We start from the raw sequence: 12,632 nt of genomic DNA on the forward strand, positions 1-12,632 counted from the left end.
TAAAATACAGAACATAGGTATACTTGTACCTTTCTGAACTTATCACTTCTGAGAACGCGTGTTGTTACAGCATGATTACCTGAAATACCACATTAGTGCAATAAACGCTCAAAATCATGTCCGTCAACCTCACTGCATTTGCCAATAAGTGTAACGACATTCCTCTCAACAGCGAGTAGTTCGCCTTCCGCAATGTTCGCACATGCACTGACAATGCCCCAACGCATGTTGTCAGGCGCTGTCGGTGGATCACAATTGCATATACCCTTCAACTTCCCCCACAGAAAGAAATCTGGGGACGTCAGATCCAGTGAACATGTGGGCCATCATATGGTGCTTCGATGACCAATCCACCTGACATCAAATATGCTAATCAATACCGCTTCATCTGCATGTGAGCTATGTGGCTGAGATCCATTAAGCTAGAAGTACATCGCCATTCTGTCATGCAGTGAAACATCTTGTAGTAACATTGGTAGAACATTATGTAGGAAATCAGCATACATTGCACCATTTAGATTGCCATCGATAAAATGGGGGCCAATTATCCTTTCTCCAATAATGCCACACCATACATTACCCGCTAAGGTCGCTGATGTTCCACTTGTCGTAGCCATCGTGAATTTTCCGTTGCCCAATAATGCATATTATGCCGGTTTACGTTACTGCTGCTGGTGAATGACGCTTCGTCGCTACATGGAACGCCTGCAAAAAATCTGTCATCGTCCCGTAATTTATCTTGTGCCCAGTGGCAGAACTGTACACGACGTTCAAAGTCGTCACCATGCAATTCCTGGTGCATAAAAATATGGTATGGGTGCAATCGATGTTAATGTACCATTCTCAACACCGATGTATTTGAGATTCCTGATTCTCGCGCAATTTGTCTGCTACTGATGTGCGGATTAGCAGCGACAGTAGCTAAAACACATACTTTGGCATAATCACTTGTGCAGGTCGTGGTTAACGTTTTACACGTGGTTGAACGCTTCCTGTTTCCTTAAATAACGTAACTATCCGGCGAACGGTCTGGACACTTGGATGATGTCGTCCACGATACCGAGTATCATACACAGCACACACCCGTTGGGCATTATGATGACAATAGCCATACATCAACACGATATCGCCCTTTTCTGCAATTGGTAAACGGTCCATTTTAACACAGGTAATGTATCACCAAGCAAATACCGTCCACACTGGCGGAATGTTGCGTGATACCACATACTTATACGTTTGCGATTATTACAGCTCAATCTGTCACCAAGCGAAAAAAGTGGTCCAACTGAAACATTCATATTTCTTTACATAATACACAAATATGTAATAAAAAACAGGGGTTCCTATTTTTTTTAAACGCAGTTGATATCTGTTTGACCTATGGCAGCGCCATCTAGCGGGCCAACCATAGCGCCATCTGGTTTCTCCCTTCAAGCTAGACGAGTTCCATTCTTTGTAGTTTTTTCGTTTGATGCTTATTTCATGAGATATTTGGCCCGGTCACTATCACTGGACCACCCTATATACATTTCAGTTTTCAGTGCTGCACCTATAATCATGCAGCTGCAGATATTTGCTCAAACACCTCCTTACCAATTGTTGCTGAAATTAATGAAGAAGTTACTTTTCATGGGTAAATATACAAATTCATAATTTATTTTGACAGTGACTGGTGAGGAGGAGTTTGCGGCAGTTGTTTAATACTGCATGATTATAGGTGCAGCATTGAAAATAGTGATATTATTAAGCATAATACTTGGATTACAATGAGAGACGTATGAAATAAAGCACAAACACACTCTGAGATTATACATACATATTATTCATTTAAATATCAAGCATCGGACGTGGATAGGCCTAGTAGTAACAGTTGTGAAATAATCAGAAATTTGGACCCATGCACTTGGCCTAATATGTTAACATTCTCCATGATACATGAATTTGTACAGAAAGGCCCTACTAAAATTATAAATTAAGTAGGAACAGAAGAATATTTTCAACTCATTCTTACATGAGAACTTTAGCACATGGAGAAAAAAGGGTTCATAAATGGCTTGTATATTCGAAATCTACCAACAATTTTTTTTGTTTTTGTTGTAAACTTTTTGAATCTCATTCAAACAAGTTTTCAAGTGATGGACTCTGTGATTGGCTTTATTTAGGAAATCGGCCTCTAGAGCATGAATAATCATTTAACCTCATACACTGTGCCAAAAAAAAAATGGATAGTATGTGAGATACAATTGAAGGAAAAAAGTATTATTGATCAAATTGACTTTGAACTAATGGAAAAAGAGAAGGAACATTGGTGTCAGGTTCTAAAAAGAATTATACTCACCATCAGGTACACATCTCAACACAATATGGCCTTAGGGGGAACTAGTGGGATGTAGCTAGTAGACGAAATCTCTTTTCTGTCCTCCATTCATTTACTGTGTCTGAATTGGTATCCATTTTCTTGCCTGGATTGACACTCAGTATAAAAAGTTCATGGTTTCAATATTAGTAACAAGTCCTTCAACATATAAAAAGCTGTGTAGAAGCTAGTAAATGGAATTGCCAAAGACTCAAGAAACAACATCAAAAATTCAGTGTTTTTTTATTATGTCGATGGATGAATTAGGCAGTATTATCATCAGGCCAGATAACAGTTATTCCCAAAATCGTTGTTGTGTATCAACTAACATGATTATGTTTATTTTCTCTGAGTTTTAATACAGTTTTGTTCCAGATTTAGAAATGATCTTAAATCATCAGATATGGTACATCTTGCAACCGTCTTAAAAGTTCAATAGAGTGTTTTATTTACCCTTAATATATACCACAAATAAGAGTATGTGTGAGGGATACTTTCCAAGAGAATTTAACTTGTCTGGGGTGGTTCTGTTTTGTATAAAATGAGATAAACATTCTCTTTTGAGGTTCACACGAGATTCTGTTGTTCCAGTTTTCTCTAAAATCTTGTAAGGCCTCATCTACAGTCAATTATGTGTTTCTTTGTAAAATCTGGGAATAACCAATAAAGCACAATATGGTTTTAGAAAAAGTTATCAATGTGTGATGCTGTAATTACATTTGTCCCACAGGTGTTCAAGGACAAGGTCTTTGGGCAGGTCACACTTTGTGATCTAAAGACAGCATTTGATTGTGTAGAACATGTACCCCTCCCATACAAACTGGAATTTTGTGATGCTAGAAACAAAAGCCTAAAACTTTTAAAATCGTGTTTAGATAAATGTAAGCAAGTTGTCTGTGTAGATAATGAAAGATCTAAAACAGAACAGTAAGTGTGTGACAGGGATCTGTGTTATGAGCCTAGGTTATGAGATCCAATACAATATTAAATGCAGGTGACACAACCTTCTTTCCCAGTAAATTATGTTAACAGTCTTTAAAAATATGTGGATAATACAAGCAAAGCGTAGTTTTGGGTGAAAGCAAATATGTTTTTGCCGAGTAATATACAAATGCAACAGATGGTGTTTAGTTTGAAAATCAATCTTTTTGCTGATGATCCTAGATCTGTTTAGTACTTAGGAATAACATTAGCTGGTAAATTATTGTGGTGACAATGTACAGAATATATTAATGGGAGATTGCCTAGAGTGATTTATTTGTAATGGTGCTTACTGAACTGTGCATCCAATATCTATATTATGTCATCGCGTTTTTCGCTATTTTAAAGCATAGCACTGAGGTGAGAAAAGTCATGGGGTAGTGATATGCATATATTTTATTTATTTTTGTTCCGTGGGACCACATTAAGGAGAAGTCTCCATGGTCATGGAACGAATCAACACATAAAATTATAACACGATTGTAGAAACAGATAAAGTGAAATATAAGAAACATATTCAGTTGTAGATTGTAGAAACAGATAAAATGAAATATAAGAAATATATTCAGGCGACAAGTCGTTAGTTTAAATAAAGAAAATCAAAAATGTAACACTGGAATTTGTTTAATTTTTTAGCTCTTCCAGGAGCTCCTCGACAGAATAGAAGGAGTGAGCCATGAGGAAACTCTTCAGTTTAGACTTAAAAGTGTTTGGGTTACTGCTGAGATTTTTGAGTTCTTGTGGTAGCTTATTGAAAATGGATGCAGCAGAATACTGCACTCCTTTCTGCACAAGAGTCAAGGAAGTGCATTCCACATCCAGATTCGATTTCTGCGTAATATTAACTGAGTGAAAGCTGCTAACTCTTGGGAATAAGTTAATATTGCTAACAACAAACGACATTAAAGAAAATATATACTGTGAGGGCAATGTCAAAATTCCCAGACTATTGAATAGAGGTCGACAAGAGCTTTTCGAACTTACACCACAAATAGCTCGAACAGCCCATTTTTGAGCCAAAAATACCCTTTTTGAATCAGAAGAATTACCCGAAAAAATAATACCATATTACATAAGTGTATGAAAATATGCGAAGTAGACTACTTTTCATGTTGAAATATCACTTATTTCAGATACTGTTCTAATGGTAAATGAAGTGGCATTTAGTTTCTGAACAAGATCCTGAACATGGGCTTTCCACAAAAGCTTACTAGCTATCCGAACGCCTAGGAACTTGAACTGTTCCGTCTCGCTTATAATATGCCCATTCTGTCTGATTAAAATATCAGTTCTTGTTGAATTGTGAGTTAGAAACTGTAAAATCTGAGTCTTACTGTGATTTAGCATCAAATTATTTTCCACAAGCCACGAACTTATTTCATGAACTACATTATTTGATAATGTTTCAGTATTACACACAAGATCCTTCACTACCAAGCTGGTGTCATCAGCAAACAGAAATATTTTTGAATCACCTGTAATACTAGAAGGCATATCATTTATATAAATAAGAAACAGCAGTGGCCCCTGCACCGACCCTGGAGGAACCCCCCATTTAACAGTGCCCCATTAGGACTGAACATCACTATCACTCTCACTATTGTGGAGAATTACCTTCTGCATTCTGTTCTTAAAGTAAGAGGCGAACAAATTGTAAGCTACCCTCATTACTCCATAATGGTCCAACTTCTGCAGTAATATTTTGTGGTCAACACAGTCAAAAGCCTTCGTTAAATCAAAGAAAACATCTAACGTTCGCAACCTTTTATTTGCACAAGATTATATGAATTAAGGAGGTCTACCAGCATCCTTTTCCGTGCACAATCAATTATACAATTAATATTGAAGTCATCACATATAACTAACTTTTTGTATTTACAATAAAGTGAACCAAGAACCTACTCTAGCTTTAGCAAAAATGATGTGAAATCGGAGTGTGGGGATCTATAAATAACAACAGTAAGAAGTTTAGCTCCACTAAATTTAACCACACCTGCACAACATTCAAACACCTTTTCAGTGCAGTAATTTGAAACATCAATTGAGTCAAATGTGATACCGTTTTTTACATACATGGCTACTCCCCCACACCGCAAAGAGCTCCTAGAAAAGCTGCCAGCCAACCTGTATCCTGGTAAAGGAAGCCTCTGAATTATTATACAGATGGCGATAGTATTGCGTACACAAGGTGAGTACATTAGCATTTGCAGAGCTGTGATTTGTACTGAGGAGATTCACGTGAATAGTGTTCCAGCCTGATCATGTTTGGGCAACGGGAATTAACAGACCATGAACGCGGAATGGTAGTTGGAGATAGAAGCATGGGATACTCCATTTTGGAAATCTTTAGGAAATTCAATATTCTGAGATCTGTAGTGTCAAAAGTATGCCGAGAATACCAAATTTTAAGCATTACCTCTCACCACAGATAAAGCAGTCATCAACGGCCATCACATAACGACCAAGACCAGTGGCGTTTGCATGGACTTGTTAGTGCTAACAGACAAGTAACGTTGCGTATAATAACCACAGAAATCAATGTGGGACATTGTGGAGAAATTTGACGTTAATGGGATGTGGCAATAGACGACCTACTCGATTGCCTTTGCTGATAGCACGCCATCGCCTGTAGTGTCTCTCCTGGGCTTTTAGCCAAATCAGTTGGACCCTAGAGAACTGGAAAACCGTGGCCTGGTCAGATGACTCCCAGTTTAAGTTGGTAAGAGCTGATGTTTGGGTTCAAGTGTGATGGAGACCCCAAGAAGCCACAGATCCAAGTTGTCAACAAGACACAGTGGACTCTCGTAGTTGCTCCATAATCAGACCCAAAAAAGTAATGGACCCAAGTTTTCAACAAGGCACAGAGCAAGCTGGTGGTTGCTCCGTAAAAGTGTGAGCTGTGTTTACATGGAATGTACTGCGTCCTCTGGTCCACCTGAACTTATTATTGACTTCTTTGAGATCGTGTCCAGCTGTTCATGGTGATGTTCCCAAACAACGATGTAATTTTTATGGATGACAGTGCGCCATATCACCAGCCCTCAGTTGTTTGATGTACATTCTTGACAATCGAATGAACAGTTTGGCCATCCAGATTGCCCGGCATGAATTCCATCGCACATTGATGGGACATAATCTTTAGATCAGTTCGTGCACAATATCTTGCACCAGCAACAATTTCGCAATTAAGGATGGCTATAGAGGCATCGTGGTTCAATATATCTGCAGGGGACTTCCATCGACTAGTCGTGCCCATACCATGTCGAATTGCTGCATGACGCCAGATTAAAGGCGGTGTGACACGATATTAGGAGGTGTGCCATGACTTTTGTCACCTCAGTGTATATCATGTGAAGTTATGTTGTAGGACAACTCTAATTCCTTTCGTTACCATTATGATAATTTTGAAATACACTGCCAACCTCTGTTCACTGAGCAAAGTATCAAGCCTGTAATGAGCTTCAATTCAAACAAAGAATGATTGATTAGTTGCCCAACCATTCTGATAGAGGATATAATACATTAATGTTAATATAATAATATAATTTATCTGCCTAACATGTTGCATTTTGTATATATTGATTTAACTAATGTACTACTTATTTGGGTTATCTACTGATGTAATGACCTACAATGATTAAAATCTTATTATTATTATTATTATTATTATTATTATTATTATTACATGCCCGTCTGGTTGGCTGGGTTCGATTCCTGGCCAGGTTGGAGATTTTCTCCGCTCGTGGACAGGGTGTTGTGTTGTCCTCATAATCATTTCATTCTCATCACCGGCACGAAAGTCATCCAGTGAGGCGTCGATTGAAATAAAACTTGCAATCGGCGGTCGAACTTCCCTGGATGGGGCCTCCCGGCCAACAATGCCATACCCTCATTTTTTATTTTTTTGGCAGTTTGCCTGATCGCTACTTCTGTTTTCAGTACAGTGAATGGCATTTAGAAGGAAGAAACGATTTGAGAGATAGGTCACGTACTGTTCGATCAAGAGTGTAAATGTCGTAGTAATAAGCGATTTATGACACTCGTCTCTGAGCGTCCAGTATTTACGGTGCAGTTATTGGCGTTCACCTTCTTACAAGAATAGAAAAGGAAGAAGGAGTAACATCCTTCAGGCTTCAGCAGATAATCTTAGCTGACAATCGTAGATAATGATTACTCCATATGCAACAAGAATATTTCATTAGGTTATCATAACTTGCCAACTGCAATATAGATTTTACGTCCCTCATTTACGTTACCTTTCACATAAGCATGCAAAAACCCTTGTTTTTTACCTTCCCCCGAAATTTCACTTTCTTTTTTTGACGTTGATAACAATAAAAGTAGTTGATAACATGTTTTATTGTGTGAAGTGATAACAGCCAAATGCTAAGTAAATAACAATATCATGAAGATGATTCGTAACAGGATCGAAAAATTGTCGCTGCACTTATTTGTGAATAGGCTAAAGTCATTGGCGCGTTTGTGAAGAGAGTAATTGTTAAATAAATGTTCCCTGACCCGAATTGATTCACGTACACTGTCGACGAATACTTAAACGGATACGGTAGCGTTATCTGTATGTCATAGTCGATCTGTCCATAGTTAAGCTACACGTAAGTAATATTTGTGTTTCAAATTTCCTAGATGCTCATTAGTATCTGTGGGGAATTCTATGTTGTAATGTTGGCCAACAAGAATTTGACAGTGCTGTCGAATTTCAAACAATTTAGTACTTACGTTTATGGGAGAGTGTATATTACGAATTGTCAAGGGATAGTTGGTTGTCAGTTTGCGTCTAACAGAACACTCACATCCAAAATAAAGATACTTATCAATTCAGCATTAAATGTAAGATTTTTTTCGCATGGAGTCGTAAAACATCACATCTCCCATGTTTTCCAGAGTTTAGAAAAACTTCATATGAACTCAAGGAGAAATAAAGATTGGCATATACCTTATAGAGCGATTCCTTTCATGCTAAGATAATGTTTGTGCTAAAGTTCAGATCTTGTCCTGTTCGAAATAATTCACATGTATTCTTTGAAAATTTAATCTTTTTTGTAGTTTATCATTAAAAATTTGGAAGCTGCACCTCAGAATGGCAGGATTTGCTGCCCAGGCAGCATTGAGGTCAAAGTGGAGTAATTTGGTTGAGTCTTCCTCATTTGATGTACCTGGAGAGGTTTCGTCGGGTGTGAGAAGTGTTGTTGGATGGCTGAAACAGGTTAACGTGTTTTCATAGAAAAATCAGAATTTCTACTTTGCATGACGATTGTTGTCAGATACCAGGCATGAGAGTAAAATTCGCCTGCACCACATCATTTTGTACAGTTTTCTCTTGCCACTGTTTCCAACACCTGCTTTAAGAGCGCCAACAATTAAGAACTTAGTTGCACTTAAGTTATGCGCACACACATCACAGCTATTGCATTATTCGCTTAATATTTGTTGATATAAGTAGAAAATATGTTACGACAGTCGCACCACTATTTAATGCATTACATTTTAAATTGCTGGCCATCCCTGCAGTTTTCGTGCGCAGTTTCGCACGAAATAGCTGTAAACGTACATTACACATTTAATTTGGTTAGCAATTATGGTTACTAAAAGTATTTTGAAATCTTGTTGTTCCACATTTCATATTGTATGTAGACACACATTATGTTAGAAAGTGTAGCAACATCACTTCACACTCGTAACTAATAACTAATTATATTTCTCCAATGTAGGCGTCTCTAGAGGTACGCCAGGCAGGTCGGAGAACACTCACTACCTTGTCAGGTGGAGCTATGGCTACTTCTCCTATTACGATTCTGCATTATAATGATGTATATAACATCGAGTCCAGAGCAACGGAACCAGTGGGAGGAGCAGCAAGATTCTGTACTGCAATTAAATCTTTCAGCCATCTTAATCCATTAGTGCTGTTCAGTGGTGATATATTTTCTCCAAGCATGCGTAAGTCTTCTGTGTGTTAATTTTAAAACAAAACTTTCATAAATGTGAAACATATAGGCCTACAGGAATATTAAAATATGTAAATTAAATTAAATAGATTGATAAGTCACCAAGTCGTACTATAGTTAAGATTTCATAGGTACATGGAAACTTTCCAAGTTTGACAGACAGTTGTACCACATTTTGAAGTAAAGTGTGGAAAATAGGACGGGAGATGTTCCCTAGAAGAATTATTGGCAGCTGCCTTGGGTAGTGTAATCTTACCTGCACCATGTTTGTACTTTTTGTGTGTGTGTTCTCTCAATGACATCCTCCTCTCTTTCACATCTGTATCTCCATGCCCTCCTCCCCGCCACCCCCCCCCCCCCAAAAAAAAGTTAATTTTTTTCCTTTAGTAGGGGCTAATGCCTCATTCATCCCATCCACACAGCTAACCCTAGAGAGAGGGAGAGGGGGGGGGGGGGAGGGGATGGTCGGAGAGTTAATGTTGATGTGGGAGCAGATAGAGAACGTCCATGCTGATGTGCCTAGAAGCAGACCTCACTCTGTTTTGCAGCAACTGTAAGGGTGGTGGTGATGGTGGTGCTGTGAATATTAAGCAATAGAATTTGCATAGCCCTTAGCTCAACTTTTCATGTCATTGCCGCCTTTCAGTTTCACACACTAAGCCTATGTGTAGATAATCTATAATTTGCCTATCTGTAATATCACTGATTAATGGAAGTAAATTTGACATTAGATGCCACTGTGCTGACAAAAGTAAGTCAATAATTAACAAATTTCTATTATCAAAGCACCGACTGCATATACTGTATTATTTGCAGTCGTATTAAGTACCTGACCCAAATTGTTCCTTAGACTGATTTTCTCGTTTGAGATTTTATAAAATTGTGTCATTTCATCATCATCATTTAAGTAACTATTTCCCATACTGTTTTATCAGTAACTTTGTCTCTGAAAAGACCAGAAACAGTTATTTTGGCTTGGAGTAGCTGATACTCTATATTTTATTTATTACTGGGACTGATATTATGTAATATTTAGTCTGCCAGAAAATATCTTCAAAAATGATGTTAATTACATTCAGTAAGTCTTTAACTCTCCTCCAATAATCATATTTACTAGTCAAGTCAGTAATTGCTTCCAACTTATAAGTTTTTTATTGACACCAAACTATAGAGTTCTAAAATGTAAGCATCATGATATGAAATTATTTGAGTGTTTTTCATTGTGCTGTTGTTAAGTAACAAAGTACATACCCCCTTCCTCTAGATTTTTACATAGTTGCTGCGTGGTACATGTATGCAATATGCTACAAATTACTTGAGAGAGATTTGTTTATTGTGCAATAAAGCTTTTATGAGTTATACTCACTGTTTTAGCTAATTACAATGAAATGTGCAGGAAATATAGTTAACACAGAACTCAAAACTAAACTACAAATCAATCTGTGAAGACAATTTTAATTTCTTATTCACATTTGTTGGCTTTCCCTACTCCCTGTAAAAACTGTCACTTGTGAACCAAACCTTGGTGTCAGGCTAAACTACAGATCAGTCTGTTGACATAAAAGTGTTTTGGGTTTGGGTTTGGTACTGCGTCATAATGTAAAAGCTACTGCTGCTGGAGAAAAACCAACATTTCGCCCACGATTGCAGTGGCCTTCTTTTGGGTCTAATGCAGAAGGCCACTGCAATCGTGCCCGAAACATTGGTTTTCTCCAGCAGCAGTAGTTTTTACATTATGACGGGGTACCAAACCCAGGAAACTTTTATGTCGACGCAATTATACAGATCAGTCTGTCACCACAACCAAGATTGTGAGTGGCTTGCAGTTTAATACCCGCATTTCTGTTCCTGTATTCAATGCACTTCTTTATATATCACCTTTTCTGTTTTGTTTGAATATTTTGCGTATCTCATTAGATCATTTTGTAGCACTTTTTCAGTATTTTTTGTTTCTTTCTACCCTTTATGTCACGTCTTCTCTGTAAGATTCTGTTTGCTTAGAAGTGTACTCCAAATGGGTTATTTGGTATGTTTCCTTCTTAGTCTTGAGTGATGTAACTACTTTTATTCATAAAAGCCTTATTTTTGTTAAAATAATAGCTGTTTACCATCATCCATATATCTTGTGACATTCAGATCAAGTTTTCAAATTAAAAAAAGAGAAAAAAGTGCTTTGCATCAAATAATGAGGCTTCTGTTAGAGTTTGCCTAGTTTTGTTATGCTTGTGAATATGATATCATAAATTTTAATACATATTTGGAGTTCTGCTTTTTATAGCTCCCAGGATTTAATGTCCAAGATACTGTTCATTCCTTAGTGTTGACTTACTGTCTTTTCTAGTATCCAAATTGCACCTAAAAGGTTTCATTATTGGTATTATAAAATAAAGAAAGCACAAAGTACAAGCAAAATAACATTTTCTTTCAAAGAAGCTTTGGTTGCCACAATCTGTGTTATCAGCATTTTTAGAAAGTGATGATTTCATTTTTATTTGATTGGAACACAGCCTTGTAATCATCTGACATACATTTGATGTAGAGAGCTGTGTGCTGTTGACATGATGGTTACCTTATCTGTTTTAGATCTAAATGGCGCATCTGATGTCATTCCTTTAGATGATTTGCTGATAAGATTGATTTTTGGCTGAACATGTCAATGGCGTCATCATCAGTTTCCATCTGTTTGCCTTCTGTCTGTCAGTAAGTCTATGTAGTACAAATCAGGAACAGATCTACCACTTGCCCATATCTCTGTGAGTGATGGCATTAATACTGTTCTTGCTAATCCCCTATTCCTCCTATATCATTTTCAGATAAAGTCATTTGATTTTGAGCCAGCATGTGTTGCACTTGTTTGACTTTATCAGCCATTATTATTGTTGGAAATAGATCCAGTTGTGCCCCAATGTCAAGAGTTTAATTTTACCCTCATTAGTATATGAATGTGTGAGTATGCGGGGGTGCAGGGCAGTATGTAACTGTTGAGGCACCTTGGGAACTTTTGGCATGGACAAAACTTGATATACATCATCCATCCTCTCCCCTCAGATATGAAACAAATTCAAAAATTTATTAAAAATCCATTACTCTCGTGTTACAGGAGATATCCAAATAACACAGAATAGCTGGTTTATTACCTGGCATATACAGGAATGAAAAAAAAAAAAAAATGCCACAGTTGATGGTATTGATAAATTCACTTCACCAATAGAGCTAAAATGAACTCTAGGACATCAGTATCCAAAACATAACAAGATATTTATAACATATGGGTGTTAGTGTTATTTGCACATTACCTGTGTAGCTAAAATGAACTCTCTGATACTTGC

General features: G+C 37.3%; 1 protein-coding gene across 3 annotated transcripts in view; it reads left to right on the forward strand.

Annotated features, from left to right (window-relative positions):
- Positions 1–7,981: 7,981 nt before the first annotated feature.
- LOC126278552 (mannosylglucosyl-3-phosphoglycerate phosphatase) overlaps positions 7,982–12,632 on the forward strand; it is a 207,180-nt gene continuing 202,529 nt past the window's right edge. Inside the window, exons 1-3 of one of the 3 annotated variants that reach the window (XM_049978739.1) lie at positions 7,982–8,185; positions 8,402–8,561; positions 9,067–9,295. In XM_049978739.1, the coding sequence (XP_049834696.1) occupies positions 8,436–8,561; positions 9,067–9,295 (355 nt within the window). In that variant the 5' untranslated portion in view covers positions 7,982–8,185; positions 8,402–8,435. Of the gene's footprint in view, positions 8,186–8,401; positions 8,562–9,066; positions 9,296–12,632 lie in introns of those variants that run through there. The other 2 variants (XM_049978740.1, XM_049978741.1) reach the window with 2 other exon arrangements.

The sequence above is a fragment of the Schistocerca gregaria genome, chromosome 6 (genome assembly GCF_023897955.1).
Source record: "Schistocerca gregaria isolate iqSchGreg1 chromosome 6, iqSchGreg1.2, whole genome shotgun sequence".
Lineage (NCBI taxonomy): Eukaryota > Metazoa > Arthropoda > Insecta > Orthoptera > Acrididae > Schistocerca > Schistocerca gregaria.